Below are 24,172 nucleotides of genomic sequence, written 5' to 3'. Positions count from 1 at the left end.
ATGGGGATTATATTTTTCTTATGCCTTCAAGGAGTGTCGGTTCCCGAAAGTTAATTTGAGCTACGACGCTCAGGGGTGTCACCAATCTATACTTGCTGGTTTTGACGCAACGCTTCAACGGCGTTGCGTACACCTGTCCTTCGGCAAGCTCTCTAGTGCCGCCAGGCAAGGATGTCCTTATATCTTTTCCACGCGGCCTTTAATTTCTCCATGTCAGTGCCAATAACGCCGCAGATCTGAGAAATATGCACAGCGTTTTAGCACCGAAACGCGTTACACCGAACAACGGCAGTCCTGTACCAAACCCTCTTTGTCTTGACGTATCCGTGTCCTTTGGTATGGGAATGCCTGCAGACAGATTGATTATTGGAGGCAGGAACTTTCCAGAGCGTGTTACTTGCTACTGAAGCTGATATTCCTGTAATCATCTAATCACAATTTCCGTAAGTATAATCACAAATCGTGATTATACTTACGGAAACAAAACTCGGGCTTACTGTAAGGTTTAAACCCTAAGGAAGATAATATTTGAAGCAACAGTGCAGTTGAGTTTTACAATGATACGATATTGGATGAGGAATTAAATTAAAACTTTAAAGCAATGGAAACATGAAAAGCAGCTGGGCCGATGAGGTAACAGCAGCCCTGTTGAAGAACATTTGGGAGTTTGAGCGTAGTGAACGGTCCATTGCGTGCGAAATGCGGTGCGGCATCGAGCGCACCGGAATCGCTGGATAACTGTGCTATTATCTTATTCAATGAGAAATGTTAATTCAATAACTTGAAAAATATACCTAGGTTACTGTGTGTTGCCTACCAGGCCTTTATTAAGATAATGAGTAATATTTTCAGGACAAACTAAGCCTTAAATCAACATAAGGGACAACCAGAGTTTCATAAACCCATCGTTCATACAGCATAATTACGCTGTCAAAAAGGCATAGAGAACTCCGCAGAGTACAACCATCACCAATATATACCATTATTAGACTACAAAAAATAATGTGATTCATTCGAAACCTCAGCATTCATGCAGGCATTCCGGAATCAGGGTGTAGAGAAACAATACGTAAAAAGTTTCTGATGCATGTAGATGCTTCATAGCCAGTACTGCTCACCATAATAGAGTAATACCACCTTAATAAGAAAACTTCTGTCGCAAGTAGACACAACCTGTGACGAGCTATTCATACAGATAACGGGAAGGTTTAACAGACCGGGATTGAAAAGTGTTGAAGTGAAACGTTTAGGATATTTCATTTGCAGTCTGATTTTGCCGATGATATTCCTTAGATAATTACTCATAGGAAGTATTGCAAGCAATTATCAATGACTTATACATCTAAAGCGGCATTCTGGCTTTAGAAAGCAATATGTTGGATTCTAAAATAACTTGAAATGTCAGAAGAGAGTGGTAGTTTACGACACGTAGCGTAGCGCTGACAGTCATAAAGAATTCGCGTTGGTAAACATAGCAGGCTGACGAGAAGCATTCAGATAAAGTGGAGGAGTTCTCTGCGCTCTATGGAAAGCAACATGGTACACAGAACGTTTACCAGCAAAGTAACATACAAGAATAAGGCCGACAGGTCCTGAATGCAAAGGACTGAATTCTGTCATAAGGCAAGCTAAAGAGGCAGGGAAATTAGTTGGGTCACTGATCCAATTAGAACTAGAGTGGTTTGTGTGGTTAAATGAACATAACTGGCTTATGGCCGGGCAAATCGAATATTTATAATACAGGTCTTTACCTGCATGCATTGGGAGCAATCAGGCGCTTTAATGGGGTCATGAGGTCATTGCGATTCATGCTACCTGCGTATTTAATAACGTTTTTGCGCTTCCAAGAGATTTATATTCTCTAGAGTACCTATTTTAGCTCACTAATGACACAGCATACACGGTGGCATCAAGACTCGTATGCGTGTGCTCACAACTTCATCAAGCAGACTCGACGAATAGGCTAATATTTACATACGCTGATCCTCCAATGGCTTTTGTGAACTTTACTTTTAATGCAGTTAGGAAAAGGAAAATTAGGACTGTGAGAAGCCTATTGCAGTGTATTCTAGAAATGGTACTGTGTGTCGTGCCTTTTAGTTAAGTGCAGATTTCACAGGAGAGGCGTTGGCTTGGAACCTGTTCCGCCGTGAGGCTTTTGCACTATAGATGCACCTAAAAACGTTTCCACAAGATTGTCCTTCATGTATAGAAAACACCAAGTTGTTGAATTAGATTATTTCCTCTTAATTATCCTCTTTTTCAGACATGCTTGCGCTCGTTGCACGCGGAACTTTGAGCTCTCGAGCAATTACAAATTACTTTTCAAAGAAGTAACACTCGTGCGAATGCTTTTGACTAGTTATGTTTGCATCCCTCTAGTTAAGTTTACACATTTAGGATGTCTGCTTTGTGTGACACGAGAACATTCAGTGCACACAAACTGTCCTACACATATTGTGCAAGCTAGTGTTTCAAATCTGGCGCACAGTAAAGGGCCACGTGGCTAAGCGAAGAGGAATAAAAGCACTTACCCTACTATGTCGCCATATTTGGTTGTCCATTCATCAAAAATAACGGCCATCCCCTGAAGCAGTAATATGTATCAATCACTTCATAAATTCTCATATAGACATGTCACTTTTAGCCGCGCTTATACCGCTCACAACGCTGGTGGTGAGCACACTGTGAAGATTGTATAGGCATAGGAAAGGTTCGGAACATACAACATCAAAACAGTTGTTCGAAATTTCCAATATATCAAAACTTCCGCGACGCGGGGAAATCAGGAAGTAAAATATATGAACAGTTTTCAACCCTTACCATCTGTTCTACGCGCTTGCTTTCGGTGGCGCATAATTTTGAACTGAATATCAAATTGGAAATTTCGCTAAGATCGCAAACCAATTGCAGGCACCCAAAAAGTTTCTTTTCACGATACCAATGTGTATATCATCATCCGCTAGTTGCATTGCCAAGGCATATAGTACGAGTTCCTTGCCGTTGTAAATTTATTTTAAGCTACGTCGACCACTCAAAACATATGGATTCTAGAGTGGTGGTGACGAGCAAAGCAATCTTTTCGCTAATAATTTGGCACCACAGTTCTAACGCAAGATAAGCAGTACATGTCACGGCGAAAGCGTTTGTCGCTCAATGTGCTGCTGTTTACTCCTACAGCAATAGTTTCCACAAAATGATCGCATCTAGGGTGTATATTTCTCTAATAAGAACGGAAGAAAGATTCCAACATTCAGATAACAGTTCCTGACTTCCTGCATATTACTCCGTTGTAACAAGCATACGTTTTCCTGCCGGCGTATAACGAAGGAAGACCACTGGTTAATTAGGTAGAGAAGTAACATAAAAATGTTTTAGACACATTAGTTGTCCCATCATACGGAAGAGACCGCATATATGATCATTTACCAACTAGCCCAATAGTCGATTCTACTGATCGCATCTTTCAAATAATTTGATTGCATTTTTTGCATCTCCCATGCCCGCTAGAGCTGTCGCCATTCTTACCTAGACGCGGCAATGTTACCCGGGTATCGCACCGATATTATCTCGTGCAATTTATTTTACGAATTCTTCACAAACGGAACTAATGGGCAGTTTTAATAAGGACAAATGTCTTGATCCTGAACAGTCTTGCTAACCTCTGCAGAGATTGCTTTGTTTTTGTCAAGTTTTACATCCTCTTACCATGTAATATCAACACAGGATCACATCAGACATCATTCTGCTGCCAGCTTTGGGTGTGTCTTAACCCTAAATGGCCACTATTATGTATACTTGATTGTCATTCATACATTTTTACATGTCTGCTTCCCCCTCTTTGTTTTAGTAACTCCTGTCAAAGTTTCTTGCTATTATGTAGCAAGTTCACGCCTTCCTATCAGAGTGAGAACGTGCTTGGCGCAAATGAATGAAATTATTTTACCTACGGAAAAGGCTCCACTACAGTGTCAAAGGTCGGAGGCCTAGGTTCGTATTTGAGATGGTATGCTTTTGTACATGAACTTCAGTTATAGGAAATAAACTTCAAGTGATAAACAGCCGATAAACATGTATATGCCGTTCGAATATTGTCTAACATTTCCAAACAATAAAGGGGTAAAGTTTGAGCGTTTCTCAGACTGAAAAATCAATAACAATAATTTAAATTCGACACAGAGAATTGCAGCATAATCAGATCAATGAACTACTTGAAAAAGGGGCTAACATTTCATTGACTTTACCGCAGCTTGTCAAAATACACACGTGTGCATATGTAGGCTTTTTTATACATCGGTCACCAGGCATACCGGAGATCACCCAATGCAAACTGGGAAACCTTATTAACTAGAGGTCACGTAATGGGTGATAACACGTTTCCCGACAACAAAGGCTGCAAATATTCAGCAACTCTATCACAACACGCCTGAAGCTAAGGCATTTAAGCAAGGCGAGCTACCTGTAGTGGAGGAAATTCTCCGCTACAATGTTCGTTCAAGACCCCCGTGAAACAAAAAGAGTAAAATAAATTTCTAGGGACGGGCCAGCTTTGAGAGAGTGACAAATTACTGAAGCATAATCTTTAAGGTTCAATAGCTGTGGTTTTTTCCAGCCAAATAAGTACACCAAGTTGAACCGGAGGAAAGAATGTTTTCTCACTTGCTACTTCTATCTAGAGAGAGAGAGAGATATATTTTAATGGAAACAGGAGACGTCTGCCTGGTGGACTTCTATCTAGGAATGACCACAGATCTAGTGGGCGTGGTGTGATGCATCAATGTAATTACATTTTTGATAATAATTTATCAGGAGCTTAATATGGAGGTTTGTCACAATGGTCCAAGCATAGGAGTGCTAAGCGTGAAAGGTTGGCGTGATATATATCCGTGTCCTAGCTGTGTAATCCTGTTAATCGTACTAAGATACCGAATCGCCAGTCTTGATGCGCCAGGCAAGACGCTGAGCCAACCGTTACGACGCACATATATGATATAATAGTGGGGCCAATAATTACCCATCAAGCAGCTGTAATTCACCTCAAAATAACGTGGTTTATGTTCCCCGCGTTTGAAAAACGTAAATCTGCTTCTTCTGTGGTGCGTTTGGCCCATTTACGTACCAACAGACCGAGGAATTGCAAATCTATATAGAAATTCAGGCTTAAGGCCAAATTCCGAACAGCTGGCGCCTCGATTCACGGTTGATATTCAATAGTCAATAAGAAACCCTCCTCTACCTCAACCTTTACCCTTTCGGGAGAGTCTCGTTTTTTCCCCTATATATGGAATCAGTCTCGTACCAAATCAGAGTTCGGGCCCGAACTCTGATTCGGTACCATGTCAAAAATACGAAAAATATTCTTTAGTCCTGTCGTAACCATAAGATTTTCCTGTAGTTCTGTAGTACTTTTCTGTAGTTGTGTAGGTTTTCTGTAGTATATTTCTGTTGTCTGTAGTTCTGTAGCACTTTTCTGTTGTAACTACCGAAATTTCTGATGCTACTACGGAATGTTCTGTTGTCACAACAGGTTTCCTGTCAAAAACCGCACAGAAAATCTGTCGTAATATTAGAAAATGTTCTGTAGTTTTTTCCGACTGGGGGAGAGCTGTCAACGTATTTCGAAGCAAAATTAGGATTAGGTGGACCTGCAAACTTAGACAACTTTATCAATCCTACCCAAAATAGAAGTAAATATACAAATGGGAAATCACGTTTCGAGCGCTTCGGTGGGCTTTTGTTAAAAATATATGATCAATGCGTAACGCCAACCTATTCTCCGTCAAAGAGGCCGGGCACGATATGTGCCTCCTAACCGACCAGCGTTAAGTCGTCGCGCACTAACTTCAAACGTGCATTTCGAATTCTAGCTCTTAACATCATAGGCAGCGCTGGCTGGCGTGTAATCGCCATTAACCTGCATAAAAAATTGCGGTCCCCTTGTGTTGTCTTCTTCCTTACTTTGCTGCCGCTAAACATTAGTTACACATATTTTCAACCTCTCGGTGGACATAAGGATGGTGGCAACAGCCAAACCGGAACGTAGCTCCAGCGAGAGGCAGGGCCCAAGGCATCAAGGGGATCGAATTTCACCTCCACCACTTGTGAAAGAAGGCTAGGTCGTGACGGCAAGACCAGCGATGCCTTGTCTAGCGTTGTAATCCGATCACGAACCCAGGCGCGTGCCGGAGCCGGCGCCGCGGGACGATGACGATGGTATGTACAAATGAAAGATCATGGCATGTACAAATGAAAGAAGAAGATCATGAAAGGCGCTCACAATATTAAGATCAGCCGAACGCTTGCCAAACACCGAAACTATCACTTGAGAGCATAAACAGTTAGAGCAGTCTACGGTCTCTTCAATAAGATTCTGAGTCGGTAAAAAACCTACAAAAACATTTCTGTCGCTCCGACAGAATTTCTGTGCAGTTTTTAACGGGAAACCTGATGTGACAAACTAACGTTCTGTAGTAGTAACACCATAAATTTCTGCAGTTACAGCAGAAAAGTGCTACAGAACTACAGACAACAGGAATATACTACAGAAAAACTACAGAACTAGAGAAAAATCTGACGTTCACGACAGAAATACAGAATCTTTTGTTGTATTTTTGACACGGTTCTGTAGTTTTTTTTTTGTACTGAGTAGGATCAGCTAATTTGCATAAAAATACATTTTCGATTAATTCTCTGCGGAATTAGACAGCGACATTTGTACATTATGCGCCGAGAGGAAAAAGTGTTCTTGTGACGAGGAGGTAATATGCGGGAATCATCATTAGAATATTGTAATCTGTCTTCCATTCATTTTAGGGGATATGCACACAAGATGCCACCACTTTCTCGAAACCACTACTGTGTGTCACAAAAGCACCTTGAGCAACAAACGATTAGGCCGTGAGAGGTACTGATGATCTTAGATTACAGAGGTGCATTCTCAGATTCGAATATCCTTAATAAAGGAGAACGCCTAGACGCCTGGATTTGAGCTTTCTTGTTATTTTTTTCACTGTGAAATATAGCCGAACATTTATTGCGGAAAAGCAAATAAATGTCCCAATAAGTTAGGGCTTTCAACACCTTTGACAGTGTTACTTCAATTTTCAAAATAATGCAAACTATGTTTTAGATGCAGTGATTCAGACTCAATCAGTACTCAATTCGGCGTGTAATTTTCCACACGTTTTGCTTGATTACGCAGAGCTCAACTGAGTGCCGCTCATAGTAGTATATGAATTTAAATATGTAATGCCTTTGCACGAAGTTCACCGAGGTTTCCGAAGAAGAAGCTGGGGGTGGGTCCCGGTATTCCGAGTCTCTTGAACAAGGAAAACTTCCAAGCCCTTTGGACGCAGAACCTAAAAAATAGAAAAACACACAATTTGCATTTCCTCCTTGGTTTACAGCGGTTGTAGTACCTTGCAACCACCCCAGTGACAGGTAGATCTTGCTGGTCTTTATGGTACTTGCTCTATTATTGAAATTAAGTTTGATTGTAACACTATGTGTATGAGCTTCAGTTTTTGTCCCTTCTCCGATGTCCCTGATATTGGACAGAGACTTGACCCACAACTCGCCTTGTAGAATTTCTAGACGGTAAGTGACCTCAAATTAACACATATCAGTAGAGCACGGACACCGCGTGAATTCTTTATACGAGAGTTCTTGATACTACACGAGACTTACAGGGATCACAGAGCATTTTATACATATGGATCCAAAAACCCTGTATATTTCCACTTGTGCAGCAGAAGACAAACATGAAAAAATAGTAAGTTTCACTCAGTTGCGTAAGCTTTTCCCGCTGAATGTTACGCCGTATACCTAGCAATAGACAAAATAGTAGAGAACAACATTGCAAAAAAAGTGTATCATGTATACTGATTTTCTCAACGCTGTTGTATTACTACCTCAAATGTGGGCAGCAGAATTCACTTGGGCGGATGAGGTTAACAAGTCCGCAGGGGTTAAGCAGGTGCTGTTCGCACAGGACCGAGTCAAGTGAAGGAATATAAGACAGCTAGGCCTTCGCCCTGCAGTGGGTATAGTAATGTTGGTGATGATGATGTGCAGAAGGATACAAGAAAGCGTTTATTAGGAGACTGTCCAAAACGTAGTAAAGACGAATACACAATGACTTATAATTAAGTTCTACTCGGTGCCAAGCAACGTGGGAAGCAGTGGTAATGAGAGGGCTAATATGTGGGCCACTGCCGCATGTAATGCTAAAGCACAGAAAGTGAAAATGCCGCACAATGACACTATAGAATATGTGCAATGAAAACGAAGAGAAATATAGAGGAAAGCATCGGATAACGAAGTAAATAAAAAATTGTACCTTGAAAGCCAGTTATAAACGCATTAGGAGCATGCAGTCGTTAAGAGTGCTTTATGAAGTACTTTATGCGGCCTTCTTATTGGACACACGCACTTAACACATAACTTCCTTTTTGAAAAAACAAGCCTTCATGAAGACACTGGGGAGAGGTGATCACCAAAAACCACACGACATCCTGTACAAAATGTGATAACTTAAAAAAAAACTTCCATAAATGTATGACGAACTCTTCTCATTACACCCTAGGTTACTCCTACGACACTATTCCCTAATTTGAACCTGTCCTCTTGTTCCTTACTTAAAAGATACAACGTCCTAAACCTACTGTAGTGTTTTATAATAACCATTTACCTTCCTGCCACCAAAGAGACACATTAAACCTTTATTTCGGCGCATATAGGATTTAACTCCCGATGTGCCATAAAGCGCTAATTAAGCAAGGTACTCGTTTTTAAAGATACGCTTGGAGCGTGAGTAGGACGGAGGAAGTGAGTACTTTTGTTTCCAGTTCATAACCACTAACCTGAAAACTCCTATGCAGGTAATGTTGAAGCCCGCCGTGGTTACCGTCGGCGGTTAGTTGAAGAGGTCACTAAGAACGTAATTGAGTTATTGAATAGAAAAATAAAAAACTTGGTAGGTGTTATCACTGTTCATCAGAACGTAGCGCGAAACGAGGCACCTTTTGGACTCATTTTTTAATTTCCGCCTAATTGCCGTTTTTAAGGCGAAAGCCTTTAATTAGGGTCATGCTGTCGGCGACAAAATGTGTTTCCGCTTTTGCGGCGTTCTGAGTGGCTGAGGCGGGATGACGTCATAGAGGTCACAAAAATGAGGACAACAATCAAATAGTAAATAAAAAATAGCAATCAAGTAGAGCAAGGGAATTAAAAATTAGTTGCTCAAGAGCATCAAACTAGGGATGAGAAAAGAATTTTGAGACAAATTTAATGTAATTCAAAACCAGAAAGTAACTGTTCTTTAAATCTGACAGAACAACCGTGTTCAACCATGCGTAAACATTAGTAGGTGTATAATCGAAGATGGAGCTTAGTTTTGCGTGCGCAATTTTTATGAAGATTGCCTTGCACAATGTTTATAACGGCTGTACATGATTTGACGGTTTTAGTTAGACGTATGCTCAACCTACACCGTCAGAGCAGATGCAATAGCCCCCGTTTATACTGCATTTCAATTTCGCGATTATTTTTTTTATTTTGAAGCGGCAGCTTTGCACTGCAACTCTAAACGTGATCTGGCGCCACAACTGGTACCTTTAGGTATAGGAGTGGAGGTTAGCTTGTACTACATCAGGTCACCTAGTGCGGTGTGGGAAAACGGCACAGTTGGGTTCGTTCGGAGCAGTGCTCGCAGGCTCACAGCTGTGTATCACGTGACAATATGAGGTATATAAAAGCTGCTTCTCTGACGCTTGGTCCTTTAATCTATCCCTGATTTAGGCGCGCGCCGGCTTGTGTGCGCTGGTAGAGCTCAGCTCATATTAGTGGGTTTACTGCGATAAACTACAAGTTTTCTTTCAAGTGCGCAAGTTCTTCTCACATTTGGCGATTTCTGTCGCTTAGGAGGTGGTTTAAAATTCAAGATAACGGGTGTATCCCGTAACTGTAAAGGACTTGAATTAGAACTTTCTGTAAGTCTGAAGCAGTGTTCACCATGGTGGTTTGCCACTGTAGCATTCCAAGATGGTGCCTACCTTAAGGTGCACCCTATGTCATGTGCTACCCCCAAAATAGCGGCTACCCTAAGTGGAGCCCAAGGTGAAGACCACTCCTTGGCCCTACTGGGCAATGATCATAGATAAGAGATTCTTCCATCTAGGAGCATTGGTCGGAACATATTCTGCTGATGCTTACAATAGGTACAGTTTTTTTATGAATAAGGCTAATTCAGTTTTGCTATAATGCATCAGCGCGGGTTTGGTCTGGGTTCAGGTGACTGTGAATGAATTTTCTTTTCAGCACGGGAAGATTACTAAGATATAAGAGTTGACGATAACCATGCCACCTTCGCATTCTGATTCCGAATATAAAATTACGGATTCCCACACTGCGTCCCACACAGCGTACAGAAATTATATGCGCGGTAGATATTTGCCATTTCACGATTGTTTTTTTTAGGCAAGGTGCTGAGACAATCTAAGATATGAGCTTCTTGCAAATAGTTTATTTGTGTACCAGGTCATCGATTTTCGAGTGAAATGATAGCGCGTATACTGCGATCCCAGTTTTTCTCACCCTGGGCCCTTCCTCCTTTTGTCCTGAAGTGCCGATCCTCAAGACCATTAATAACCTATGCAGACGTACGATATAGCAAGTGTGCTAGCCAGGACAAACTTTTCCGGCCCAGCTAATGGATTGGTTTAAGCAGAATGGTGTAATTTACGCCGATTACAAACCATGTTGTCTACTAATCCAGTATAGCTTCTTGCTACCGAGCCAGAATCATCAGCTGAATCAATCGATCAATAAAGAACCCTAAATTGCTTCAGCAAAATAGGGACCGGAGCAAAATCTGCATTGTTTGCAGCTTGACACAGCCCTGAAGGTAGAATTTGCGGGCAAAAAGGAGATTTGAACCACATTGTATTGATTTGTCAGGCTAATAGTGCCTTAGACAGTATTAAACAGCCAACGTGGAAGCATGGAAGGAAGCCTTGTCATGCTTGTACCTTGAGGAACAGTGAGCTTTCGTGGAAAGAGCGAGGGCGGTGATCTAAGCCAATGGCATTTCGGGCCGAGGATCTGACCAACATTCACATAAATCACACTCCCTTTTCCCTTTTATTAAAAAACATAAGACGAGCTCAACGCTGCTGAACGCAATGTAGAGCGAAAGCTTTGTTTATGATCGACCGAGCGTTGCATCCAACACAACCAGCGTTCTTTTGAGCGCATTAAAGTTCGCCGGCGTTCCAGGCAGAATGCATATTATGCGATAAGCATGCGACGTCGGCAGAAGCTTTCTTGCTCCACTCGGTCAGCTCTCCGCGGTGGCGCGCGCATGCGCAATGCCGAAACTGCCCGGACCACCCTTCCCCTCTCCGCATAGGCGTGCGCATCTCTCGGGATGCCGCCACTCTCCTCATCCTCCTTGCTAGTGAGCGCAACCAAAGCCGGAACTCGCTGTGAACCTGCGACGCAAACCAGTCATGGCACATGAGCGCCAGCCCCGCCGGGGTGGTGCAGTGGTAAGACGCCCGTAACTGTGCCGGAGCTCCCGAGTTCGAACCCGACCACGGCGGCTGCGTTTCGATGGAGGGGAAACGAAGTGGCATCCGTGTGCTGTGCGATGTCAGCGCACGTTAAAGATCCCCAGGTGGTCGAAATTACTCCGTAGCCCTCCACTACGGCTCCCCATTCTCTTTTTCCCCTTTCACTCCCATCTTCATCCCTTCCCTTACGGCACGGCTCAAGTGTCCGCAGAAACAAGTGTGACAGATACTGTGCCTTTTCCTTCCTGCGAACCAAATTATATATTATATATTATGCGGGCTACACCCCTTTTTCAGGGAACGCGAAATATGGAACGGCTGAGCTTCTCGGTCCGTCACACGGTGAATCACTTCCCGTATGAGCACCCCTTGCCTGTCGTTGACCATTCTAATCCGGGTCTAGAATTCTTCCAGTGATATGACATCGCCTTTATGTCGACCTCCGGGGCACACCGCCGTCACAACGTTCGCGCGAACGTCCTGTCCTAGCAAACTCGCGGTTGTTCGTCTCTCCTAATGTGACAACCACCGAGTTGTGATGACCAGCGGTTTCTTTTTCTTCCTGTCGTTCTTCCTCTGCAGCAACTATGAAACCAGTTGCTATAGCCAGCGGAATGCTCTTTCAGGTACTGGAAAAATGATCAAGCATAGCGTAGTGTACTTTTCGTTACAAAATTAAGGTTCATACTGAAGGTCCGCCATTAAGGGCATGCGCCACATAGAAAGGTCTGCTTGATCTTAGCCTTATGAACGTGCCTGCGTGGCTTATGGGTAGCGTGAATTCAAATGTCGTGGCAGGCTAATTCTAATTTCACCCCCCCGCATGGAAGGAGAGGCCCGAGTTGGCATTCTTTCAGGCACTGGGGTAATGTGGCAGCGTAGCGTAATGTAGCTTTCGCTACAAAACGTTTCCATCATCAGCATCTGTAACTGGTTTGTTCATTGTAATCTTTGGAATGAAAGGATTAATATAATTCGAACAAAGGAAACAATTGTTTCGACACAGCCGGATGTAGGCCTAACTTGATGCCCCTGGCATTCTTCGGTGCGAGTAGTCATGAGTATTTTCACTATGCCGAGCATTGTGGGTACCTATTTGTTCACGGACGAGACTCTTGGACGGCATGCTTTGCAAGAACCGTTCTCCAAGCTTGAATTTCGATTGAGTGGTCTTGTGGCCAAGACCGAGCGACATTGGTGAGTAGTATGGAAAATAAGAAAGGAATGAATACCCTCCAGGATAAGTTAGAACTTTTCCCCGCGAAATGGTGTAATAACAAGGCTATGTAACCGTTATTTCCTTCGAGAACTGTCATCTGGTGCTACAAAGAGTTAGCGTTGCCCCATTTCAATGTATAGTGAACAAAGATGCGTGACTTATAAGGAGCTTCGAAGTCCGCTGGGAAAAGTTGGAGAACACGAATAGCAGACACACAAAAGCGACGACTGCTACGGGGAATACGTATCTAAAAACAGATATGTGATTACGGAAGTACTTATCAGCAAAAACTGCTTTCGAGTACCACCAGCAGTGCGACTGATACAGGATCCATAGTCAAGCTGCCTGCCTTGAGCTTGCCGTGAACACTAAGAGCGCGGAACTCAGGCGTCGTGGGAGCAATTATATTTCGTACAGCGGATGTATTCATCGACTCAAGGTAGACCTCTTTATGACCATTTGTTCGCACTGAGCTACGTTCGAGCAGAAAGCTATAGAGTATGAGCCTTCTGGGTGTACCACGTCAGCCTGCATCCGCAGGAAGCAGTCACTGTTTTTATTGTTTATTTCTGATTTTCTATCGCAGTGATATGAGGAATAAAAATGCTCGCCTTGATATTTCGAAACAATCCTTCAACAAAATGTTCGCTTTTACATGACGTGCCGGGTATTAGACAAAGCTTTATAGCATGCAATAAAAAAGTCAGTCCTGGTATTTCCAAAGAATCAATAAGAAATCTGTACTGGATACATGCAAGCTGTAGAACTAGCTTTTTTTTTTGTCCTTATCGGCATTTGGCATGAAAATAGGGGTCTCCAGTAAAGAACAGGTCGAGTACTTGTTTTTTCATTTGGTGAAAGAATTAATGCTTTCTTTCGAAATTGGCTATACGAACTGCGTTATCGAAGGGAATGCGTTCAAAAAAGTGTCCGTGCTTTTCCTATAAAAAAAATTATATGAAGCGGTAACCTCTCAATTTCTCACCCAATCTCATTCAATTCACATAGGAAATTAGATACACATCGCATATAATCGCATAGGTCTCATAGCTTCTTGTACATTATCATTAATTATGTACGATATTTTATGACAGTGATGTGAACCAGATGAGAGTCTATGCGATCAGATGAGATTTTATGAGGTTATTGCCACGTACAACTTTTGGTTTTTCAGTAAGGTTGTGACTTTCCGAAACCGCTTCCGACATCGCATAGTAAATTATGGTTTTGTGGCCATGGTCGCAAGGCCCTCACAGCGTCCATGATAACGATGAAATTCAGAAAAACCTAATATCCCGTCCCATTTCAGTTCGCATTGTTTCTCTCTCTCTCGTTCGGCACATTTTCCTGGAATCATTGTGCTGGGAGGCCGTGCGGGAAACGCGTGTGCCCCACGAATGACATCCTGCAGGCACACACTGCGGAGTGTGGAAAGAACCTAGGCACGTGTGCACGTTGTAAATATCATAGGCGGAACCGAAACATATGCGTTGGCCGTGAGGAATAAATGCACCGTAAGCTCAGCGGCAACCTGACTATTGCGACACAGGTGCGGAACAGAAACAACCGCAGATTTTGTTTTTCTCTGGTGTTGAGCAGACCGCTTTATGAGGCTCTTGAGTTTTTGTGTTGACCATTCTATGATTAAGTTGGCACTGAACAAAGCCCGCTCCAAACTCCAGGCTGAATGCACACCTCCAACCTTCTTCTCTTTTGGCTTCCTATCATACCTTAATTGTGACCTTCTTTGCATTTTCCCCTTTATTCCTTGTAACTGGCATTCAAACTTGTGCACCTGTGTTCATGATTCTAATGTTTGCGCAAATATACAATTCTCCTGATATATTACATTCATGTCCTTCACTATGTGCAGCATACGCCTGTAATCTACTCGGTATTATTTGATAAGCCTCCTACATAGGTATAGAAAAATCTTTTATTACATTCATTGTGTTTTTCTCAGATCCTTCTACAATGCATATAAAACCCTGAAAATAAATAATCGAAATTGATTACTATAAGGGAAGGACTGAAGTGATTCTGCCATTGACCTCTAAGCGACATAAAGGATTACCTCTTAAAAACATTGTTATCTGCACAGAGTGTTTTTTCTTGTAGGCTGAAGTCAAGGCTTGTCAACCACTTTGTGCTGATCGAAGATTATCGGTTTCTTTCCGCTTAAGCGCTAAGAGAAGAAGCTGGCTGCTGTATTAAAAACCTATTACACCGTTGCTCGTTCTCCTGACTTCTACACGAATTTCATCTCCTTGGAGTACATATCAGTAAAATATCAGAGGTTCGCCAATTTGGGGCCCTCTTTAAACTCTGTGAGATCTCTTCAAACAGAACTCCTGTTTCCGATGTAATCAACATTAATGTCTCAGCATTAATGCCGGGCTTTTAAAATAATCAAAAACATGTATCTCTGTTTTATCGTATGAGAACAGTTGCCGCACGCACATAATGTTACCGTAATTGTGAGCTGCATGAAAGGAGCAAGCTCTCTGCAGAAGGCTTCAAATTTTTCTTTTAAAGTTATCTGCTAACGCAAAAATGCTTTCGTCTTTATGACGCGTCTGTCCATAGCTGCTAATGCCAAGTACCCCTGTTAAGGCACTCAAGGCGGACTAAACAAAGCGGAGATAACACACCACGACTCGTCCAGCTGCCAAACGTTTTAGTACGAAATTAGACACTCAACTGTTTCTTTGTTTTATGGAACGAGCGATATTTTCTTAGCATTCTCTTCTGCAAAACCTCGGCTTTGTTTCGTTGGCATCCGGCGTCGTGTCGTACAAATCCTGATACGTATACAGGGTTACGGTGACCCAGACTCACGATCTCGCAAAAGAATTATAAAACACTGATTAACCTACATGAGAAATGTGGGGGGGGGGGGGCACATGGAAGGAAAAGCAATAAAACATAGCATGTAATGGGGCGTAAACGGTGTGCACATCTCTAATAATTGAACCTCAAAAAAATGTATTTCACGTGCAGACAAAACGTCAACCAGTTTAAGTTTCAATCGGAACTCAGTCACGACTTTTCTCTTGAGAGCCAGTAGACTACTGAATAGGCCACGCCAAGCCCGCTTGTAATCATTAGAACGGCGGAGGGGTGTTCATTCATTCATTCATTCATTCATTCATTCATTCATTCGTTCATTATTTCATTCATTTGTTCACAGCAAGCTTATTATAATGAAAGAAAGAAAGTAGTCCTCGGGAACGTGGCAAAAGGTATACACTGCCTAACGAGATCGCACCCCACGGTTGACGAGCGGCACCCACTCGCTACGAAAAAACAGCATAAAGATTTTACAATGTATGGCACAAATTCAATTTTATATCAGTATTAAAAGGCAGGAATTACAAGCAGAGCATTTAGAATAGCAATACGTGCGTCAACCGTAGTACAACCATAACAAAGAAATTTAGACATGTACCAGAAAGCGATAAGAGTAACAAGAGCTTTACTCTTCCTCATATCGTGTGGTCTGTAACTGAAAGTGGAATGTTAATATATGATGCGAATGATCATGTTCGTATTGAAAGACAGTTTAAGGCAGCAATCACATTTAGTGCTTAAGGTGCAGCTTAAGCGCATTCCCAATGTTTCCTCAGAGTCCTCAGTGCGTTATGCACTGACATTCTGCCAAGATCCGTTACTAACGCCAAGAAAGCGACACAAGCTTTACCCGCTGACATTTGCGACAAATTTTTACATTATGTTTTATACGCTCGTTGCATATATTGCCAAAGTGTGATAAGGAAAATATTGTTAACTTGAATATTATATTCTGTATATTTGCACCTTCAATGCGTTGTTCTTTTTTTCTAAATGTAAACGAAATGATCCCCTCATTCTATTCCTCAAGAGGGAAGGAGGAAATTCGGCCCCATATAGACTTATATATGATGTAACTCCACATGTATGAGATATATTGCCGTTGGTGAATATATCTGGACAAAGATAGGTATAAGATTGCCTGAAATGACAATGTGGTGATCGCCTACCTCGCGCACGGATAGAGGGTCTCTAAGATTCTGCCTAATCTGTAAAAAATGTCTGTGAAATTGCAGGTATTTTTAAATAAAATGTCTGTGCCTCTACAGAGAATATCTGTTTTACTTCATTAAAAGAAATACGTTCATGAAAAAACAGCAATTTTTTGTTTTCCAGCCGAAACCTTGATTCGAAAGCAAACAATTCGATATATTTTTTTCCGTCTGTTCTATTTTCTACCGAAAACTGATTTTTGCTTTAATGGTAGGTCAATCAGAAATTCCTGACCCATACAGTATTACAAGCTAGTTTTATAAAACATTGTTCCCTTGCCTGGAATCTCTCTTTTTTTTTTGAAGATTTCGAACCGTCTGTGATATTTCTCCCACGTTTTATTCCTGAATACTATAGAAATATCAGAAGGCATAACTAATCAGTTGAGGGCTGTTGAACAATATTGCTGAATATTTCTACGTAATGTAGATAACAAACGTTTCATTACAGTATGCAGCTAGTAGTCCAAAACATAATAGACTCGCATTAGCTATGTGGTATTAGAGGCCGCCGTATCCAAACTCATATACATTATGCACTTTCGGTATTCGAGACCGTATGAGATGAGAATGGCCAAGTTGCTCTATGCAGACCGGCCTTGAAACCTGTGACAAAGTGCTCAAGTGCATAAGGCTTGCAAATGCATCTTGTGCTCAAATGCATAAGGCTGCCCTACAAGGACACATTACACATATACTATGTTAATTGTTCATTAAGAGATAAGCAAACCTATTCCACGAAACTCATCTTTCTTCCAAATTTTGCATCGTTTCCTTTGTGGTTCCGCTGTGTCTTGAACCATTTTGTCTGAAATTGTTAACAACCATCAATAAAAACTGTTACTCGTGGGTTCTTCCTGCCTAAAGGTGAAAATTAGTGAAATTAGGCTTTTGGCCTATGCTTATCGCCCAATACCATGGTAGGTTATCCGCCTTTTTGTTGTGACAAAAAGAGAGAATTTGTGTATGACTGAGGAGTTGTGCGAGGAATCAGCTGCAGCTCTTATTTTAAATAAATTCAAAGGGTTTGGTTTAGAGAGTGGGTTACGAAGCCGAGCTTTTTTTGTGGCATAAATTGAGATTGTGGCCCCCCTCACATTCTAAGGGTTCCTCATTACTATGTTCGTAACAGTGGTGTACGTTGTGATACAGAATTCGTACGAACCGAGTCACCGAGGCATTCATTTAGGGGTTGGGAGCGCTCGGTGTTTGCTCAGGCAAAATTTTGTGAAATCATATTGTTTACAAAACCTGTCAACATCCTGCATATTCTGTACTGTGCGAGAAATATGGTGCAATTAATCGATCAAATATTCCCAGCCTTCTAGAGATGCTCTCGATGGTAGCGCATGCATCGTGACAACCTATGTTTCTATACAGAGCCCACCGTAAGTGCCTTGTTCACTTATTCGTGCATCAACTTGTTTCGTGTACTTGGCCGATTTAGCAAATTATTCTCTTATAGTAGCTGTGCTCATTAGGCGTCTTAGCGCTCATTTAATTTACCTATAGAGCTGCGTGATAGGGCTCATAGATATGTTCCGGACACCTTCAACTGCCTCAGTGTGCGTTTTCTCTTAGATTACCTGAGTAGCCTAACCTTCCGAGGAGGCAAATGGCCCAGGGCCTTAGTGAGTATATTATTCTACCTTTGTAGGCCAAGTCTTCTCATGGATGTCTCAAGTGTATTGTTCGAATTCGCTTTAAGCGCATTAGCATCCATTCTCCTGCAAATACGTTTTCAATAAACTGCGCAAGTCAATGCTGCCTGTTGTGGCATGACACTAAGCTGAGATGTTTGTGCCATGATTCTTGAATTGCCACCTCTGTAACACACACAGGACCACCAATGATTGCTTTTTGGAGGGCCGTGTCTGCACGGCACTACAAAAAGCAAGCATAATACATTGAACGCTTTTCAATTTTTAGCGTTGAGTTTTTCTGAGAGCTGTTAGAAAAACTGCCATATGTGCCTTGTGATTTATTTACACTGGCATTTTTGTTTGGTTTAGTTTGGTCTGTATTGTTTAACATCCCAAAGCGACTTATATCTACGAGACGCCGTAGTGGAGGGCTCCGGAAGGCTTCACAACCGGGCGTTCTTTAACGTGCATTCATCTTGCACAGAACACGGGAGCTTTGCCTCTCGCCTCCATCGAAATGTGGCAGCCGCGGCCCGGATTCGATTCCGCATCCTTGGGCACAGTATTCGAGCACCCTAATCACTTTACCACATATGTTTTGGGACTATATAGCTCGTGGAAGGGCGGTATAACGGGCCGCCATCCGTATCGCCGTGATAATCACAGCCTGTGTTCCGAAGGCAGTGCTGTGCGGTGCAGGGAGTATATGCTACCCTGGAAGGGCCATGGCTTCATCTTAGTGCTTGTGTGTGCCTCCCAAAATTTTTACATTTCTGATTGCAGGAAATTGCGGGAGTAAGGCGAGCTCGCAGCATTCAGCCCGGTAAATTGCGATATGATCTACGTGAGTTTGTTGTTTTCGGAAGTTTCGCCATGCAATAAAAAACAACATCCATCGTGGCATACGCCTTGTGTGTCCGGAAGCACGCAGAAGGCTCAGGTTCTTAACCCTGTGGTGTTCAATTTATGTTAATGAACTGCTTCTAATTTTGTAATGCCCCCAAAATAGGAACTACCTCACCAATATTGTCTTTATCTTGACCTTCCCTTCATTCGAGAGCTTTATTGGAATGTGGGGTGTTTCAAATTCCCGCGCCAGGCCATCGGGCTCTGACGCCATGAGCCTTGCAACCAATCATACTTTTTTCCGACCCTCAAACAATGGGCGACGATTACATATTTTCAGCAGAACAATTTCTCGAAGCTGTCGCGTAAAACAAGAGCCATTTCTTCGACTACTTATAAAAATAGCTTTTAGCAAAACACTGTAGATGTAACGACACTTGCAATTGAAGAACCCACTCACCTACAAAACAGTATGGAGGGGCAACAACCGCTGGCCTGGAAAAGCTTTATTGGAAGAACTCTGCCGTGACAGACTTAAAAAAAAAACCGACTGGAATAAGAAGGATAGTGTGACACTGTGCCTTTTTTTGTTAGCAAAAAGAGGGACCACAGGTGAATTTTCCACGGGATACTTTGTTCCGGGAATAAAACACCATTGAGATGTCCTCGGATGTAGAATTTATATTTGATCCTTTGATATGCTTTGGCAAACATAATTAGATCACTGTGTGTTTTGGTATTGCTCTACACCTATTAAATTGCTGCGAAAATCTGATTCAAAAACGACATATGGCCACTGCGTGCCAGACAAACGAGAATACCCGCTCTTATTATGTGTATTTCGCCCATAAATGTGGTACGTTTCGAGCTATTTCAGTTGATTTGTATAATAGCTCCAGCAGCTCCGAATTGCAGCCCTTTCACCAAAGCGAGGTTCAACCATAAGCTAAAAAGGTAAGTCGGAGCCCGGGTCCAGCTAGGTAACAACCAGTGTCGCGGCTTAGCTTAGACTTTGTACGGACGCCTACGAATATCATTAGTATATGCTTAGTTAAAGGGAGCCGTCTTACAGCCGTTCATCAACTCCGAGTCGAGCTATTTCAGTTTATTTGTATAATAGCTCCAGCAGCTCCGAATTGCAGCCCTTTAACCAAAGCGAGGTTCAACCATAAGCTAAAAAGGTAAGTCGGAGCCCGGGTCCAGCTAGGTGACAACCAGTGTCGCGGCTTAGACTTGGACTTTGTACTGACGCCTACGAAGATCATTAGTATATACTTAGTTGAAAGGAGCCGTCTTACAGCCGTACATCAACTCCGAGTCGAGCTATTTCAGTTGATTTGTATAATAGCTCCAGCAGCTCCGAATTGCCACCCTTTCACCAAAGCGAGGTTCAACCATAAGCTAAAAAGGTAAGTCGGAGCCCTGGTCCAGCTAGGTGACAACCAGTGTCGCGGCTTAAACTAAGACTTTGTACTGACGCCTACTAAGATTATTAGTATATGCTTAGTTGAAGGGAGCCGTCTTACAGCCGTACATCAACTCCGAGTGGCGGCCGTTCTCTTTTTACTCACGCAAGCTACTTCCTGCTGAAATTCTCCACATTGTCTTCAGCCGTGAGCTGCGCGCCATTTACTCTGTGATACACACCAGCACATACCAGAAAACACTAATCACATAACTAATCCCATATACCAGAAAACACTTGTAGGCCGAAAACCCCAGCAACGAAGGATGACACATTTGACACGGATACGTGCCACCACCAGCGGCCGTCTATTAGCCTCTTCCAGCGGGCGTGCGTTGCTCGCGTTCTTTTCGCAGTCACAGGAAGGCGGTACATACGCGTATTTACCATTTGTATATTGCAAATATATATGTGCTGGAGTTGTACAACAAAAAATTATAAGCACGCTTAGTTTACCGACTCTTGTGAACGAGAAGTATACTGATTTATTCGTTGGACCATTGACCGTCGTGAAGTTTTTGACGTAATGCTAATACTGCTTCAACTCGGGAATGAAAGCTAAACCACGGTGACTTGTTTCGGCTATGATACACTGCAATGCGTAGTGTTGAATGAGGCCATTTTTTCCGCTGCGCCTACCATACGAAATCGGTCGCTTAGGCAAGCTAATAGAGTGTGTCATAGCGGACATACCGGTGGGCATAGGACATGAAGTCACTGCGGACTTCAACGTTTCAAAACCAGTTTTTTTTTTTCAGTTTGGGCGACGTAGCTGTCACGTAGCGACGTAGCGACGTAGGCGACGTAGTAGAAGAGAGCAGCTCGCCCTTAAGTACTCGCATACCCTGTACTGCTAGGGTCGCTGGTTTCATAGAAAATTAGTCGATATTAAATATATGTTTTGCAACGTATATTGCCTATAAATGTATGAAGGTTTAGTTACCGCTGCAACGTTTATGTAAGAATATATTTCAGATAACACCCCTGTAGTGAACGTTGCAGTGCGTTGGCTTAGCTACAGATTTGGCTCAACCTTTCCTTAATCGTACATGGTAAAAGAGCAATTAATATTTGCTTCCTGTTGCCGACGTTCATATGTCGCCGCGTATTGAGTAACATCGCCGCCAGCGTAGAATAACGTAGTTCAATGACAGGCCGTTTTACTGGAGTCGTTTTCCGGTTGTTTAAGACCCCTTCCGCTTAAACTGAGTGTTTTATTACACATGCTTAGTAGGCGTATATGTGATTCGCTTTTGAACTTCCGTATAGCCTGTATGCACAGCTTTGCACATGACTCATACAGGCCGAATGACCAGTGACTAGCATAACCAGGAGGTAGGGTGAAATATAAATGTAAAGGTTTCAATGTGCAGCTTGCTTACGGTTATAGAACCTATAAAATAGGCACGCCGAGCGCAGTTTAGAACTGCACGAGGTGCGCAAATATTTTTATAATATATAATGGGGGTTTATTCAAAGGTGCTGGGACCCGAAGAGCAGTGGCGAACACAACCCAGACACAGTCAGGTGGAAGATGCGCAGCGATAGCAATACCACTGCGGCAATGTTCCACCACGTGTTTCCTCCCTTCACAATAACTATACTTGTTTCTCCCCAGCCAAGACTCCGTGGACAGTTATTATTAAGGCCGAAAGCCTTTGATGGCTCATGCTGTCGTGTACAAAGTGTGTTCCGCTTTTGTGGCGGCTCTGATTACCCGAGGTAGGGTGACGTCATAGAGGTCCCAACCATTCACAAAGCACCACCTTAGCATGTGCGAGTGCGTGCCTTATATGGCCATATAGCAATGAATTATAAGGTGCTAATTAAATGCCCATTTCATAATTTACTAATTGATAACTATTTATGTCATCATGAATAACTAATTATAACAAATTATGAAGTGAATAATTATTGCCTGTTTAATGAACATTTTGTTATTAATTATCTAATGCCTAATTACATAATTATTTATCTATTAATTAGTGTCAGTTGCGTAGCAGAATGCGGCACTCAGGTTTTCGCCTTTCACTACTTTAATCGCTAAAGTCACTTTTAGGTTTTTTCTACTCTCATTTCAATACAGAAATACATATTGAAGATCCCAATGATTTAGCAATTTAAGTGCAGACTCAATGTATTATTTGAAGAATAAAAAAAAAATAAACGCCACACTAATCGTTTTTAATTGCCAAATGTTTTTCAGTTTCACACATTCTTTGTTCCTCTGCTGTAATGTGCCTGTAGCTATAGGAGGCTCGATTAATGAGGCCGATAACATAAGGTTGTTACCAGCCGTAGCATTTGCGCTTCGTTTGAAGCGAAACGGAAGAGGCCTGTGTACTGTGCAATATAACTGCGGGTTAATGTACTCAGTGTGATCGAAATTATTTAAAGGGCTCCACTATGTGTCCTTCTTGGCCTGTGTGCTTTGGGGCGTCACAATCTATAACAATGCGAGGAGTGGCGAAACCGTGGCTCGGAAGCCTTCTGGCATTCTTCGCAGATCCAAATTAGCCTCTATATTCAACGGGACCTGCAGAACCTCACCCCTCCCGCGTTATAATGGGCGAGCGTCCCTGAAAGCAGTTTTCGAGGTGGCCATTTCTTGAGTTGGGTAGCTCAATTAACAGCCGAAAGGAAGAATTGCTTCAAATAAAAATCAGTGTGACCATAGGTTGTGATGGCAAAATAGGCCAAATTGCTGTGGTGTCATTTTTACTGGCCACACAGGATTAACGTGCTTGACATCTTGGTCCACATATGCATATTTAAGGTTTTTCGAACGAAATGTATATGAGTGGAAAAGTAGCCAAGGCTTAGAAAAGAGCAATAATAATAACATTTTCCTAACTGGGAAAATCGCTAATCTATGTGGGCGGTTATTAGCCCATAGCACTCACCAATAGAAACTACTAAAAGAGGGAAAGCAGCTGGAGAGGATCAAATAACTACAGATTTGTTGAAGGACGAGGGGATATCGTGCTAGAAAAACTGGCTACCCTGTATACGCAGTGCCTGGCGTCATCGACGGTACCGGAACCATGGAAGAACGCAAACATTATTTTCATTCATAAGAAAGGGGACGCAAAGGACCTTAAAAATTACAGAACAATCAGTTTACTGTCTGTTACGTATAAGGTATACAATAAGGTAATCGCTAATAGAATCAGGACAACCTTAGACTTCAATCAAGCAAAAGATCAAGCAGGTTTTCGGAACCGGTACTCTGCTATCGATGATATCCATACCATCAACCAGGTGATAGAAAAATGTTCGGAATATAACCAGCCCTTATACATAGCTTTCATTGATTACGAAAAAGCATTTGACTCAGTAGAAACCTCGGTGGTGATGCAGGTATTGCG

The 24,172-nt window shown here is 42.4% G+C and overlaps 1 protein-coding gene across 1 annotated transcript in view; it reads right to left on the bottom strand.

Moving 5' to 3' along the window:
• LOC146188702 (cytochrome P450 3A18-like) overlaps positions 1–13,123 on the bottom strand; it is a 36,139-nt gene extending 23,016 nt beyond the window's left edge. The window contains exons 1-3 of the mRNA XM_084603174.1: positions 13,072–13,123; positions 7,253–7,359; positions 2,535–2,587 (exon numbers count right to left, since the gene is read on the bottom strand). Of these exons, the coding sequence (XP_084459300.1) occupies positions 2,535–2,587; positions 7,253–7,359; positions 13,072–13,123 (212 nt within the window). The remainder of the gene's footprint in view (positions 1–2,534; positions 2,588–7,252; positions 7,360–13,071) is intronic.
• Between the last annotated feature and the right edge of the window lie 11,049 nt (positions 13,124–24,172).

This window comes from Amblyomma maculatum, chromosome 5 (genome assembly GCF_055883805.1).
Source record: "Amblyomma maculatum isolate TAMU_Amacu chromosome 5, ASM5588380v1, whole genome shotgun sequence".
Classification (NCBI taxonomy): domain Eukaryota; kingdom Metazoa; phylum Arthropoda; class Arachnida; order Ixodida; family Ixodidae; genus Amblyomma; species Amblyomma maculatum.
This window is presented reverse-complemented; position numbering and strand designations above follow the sequence as displayed.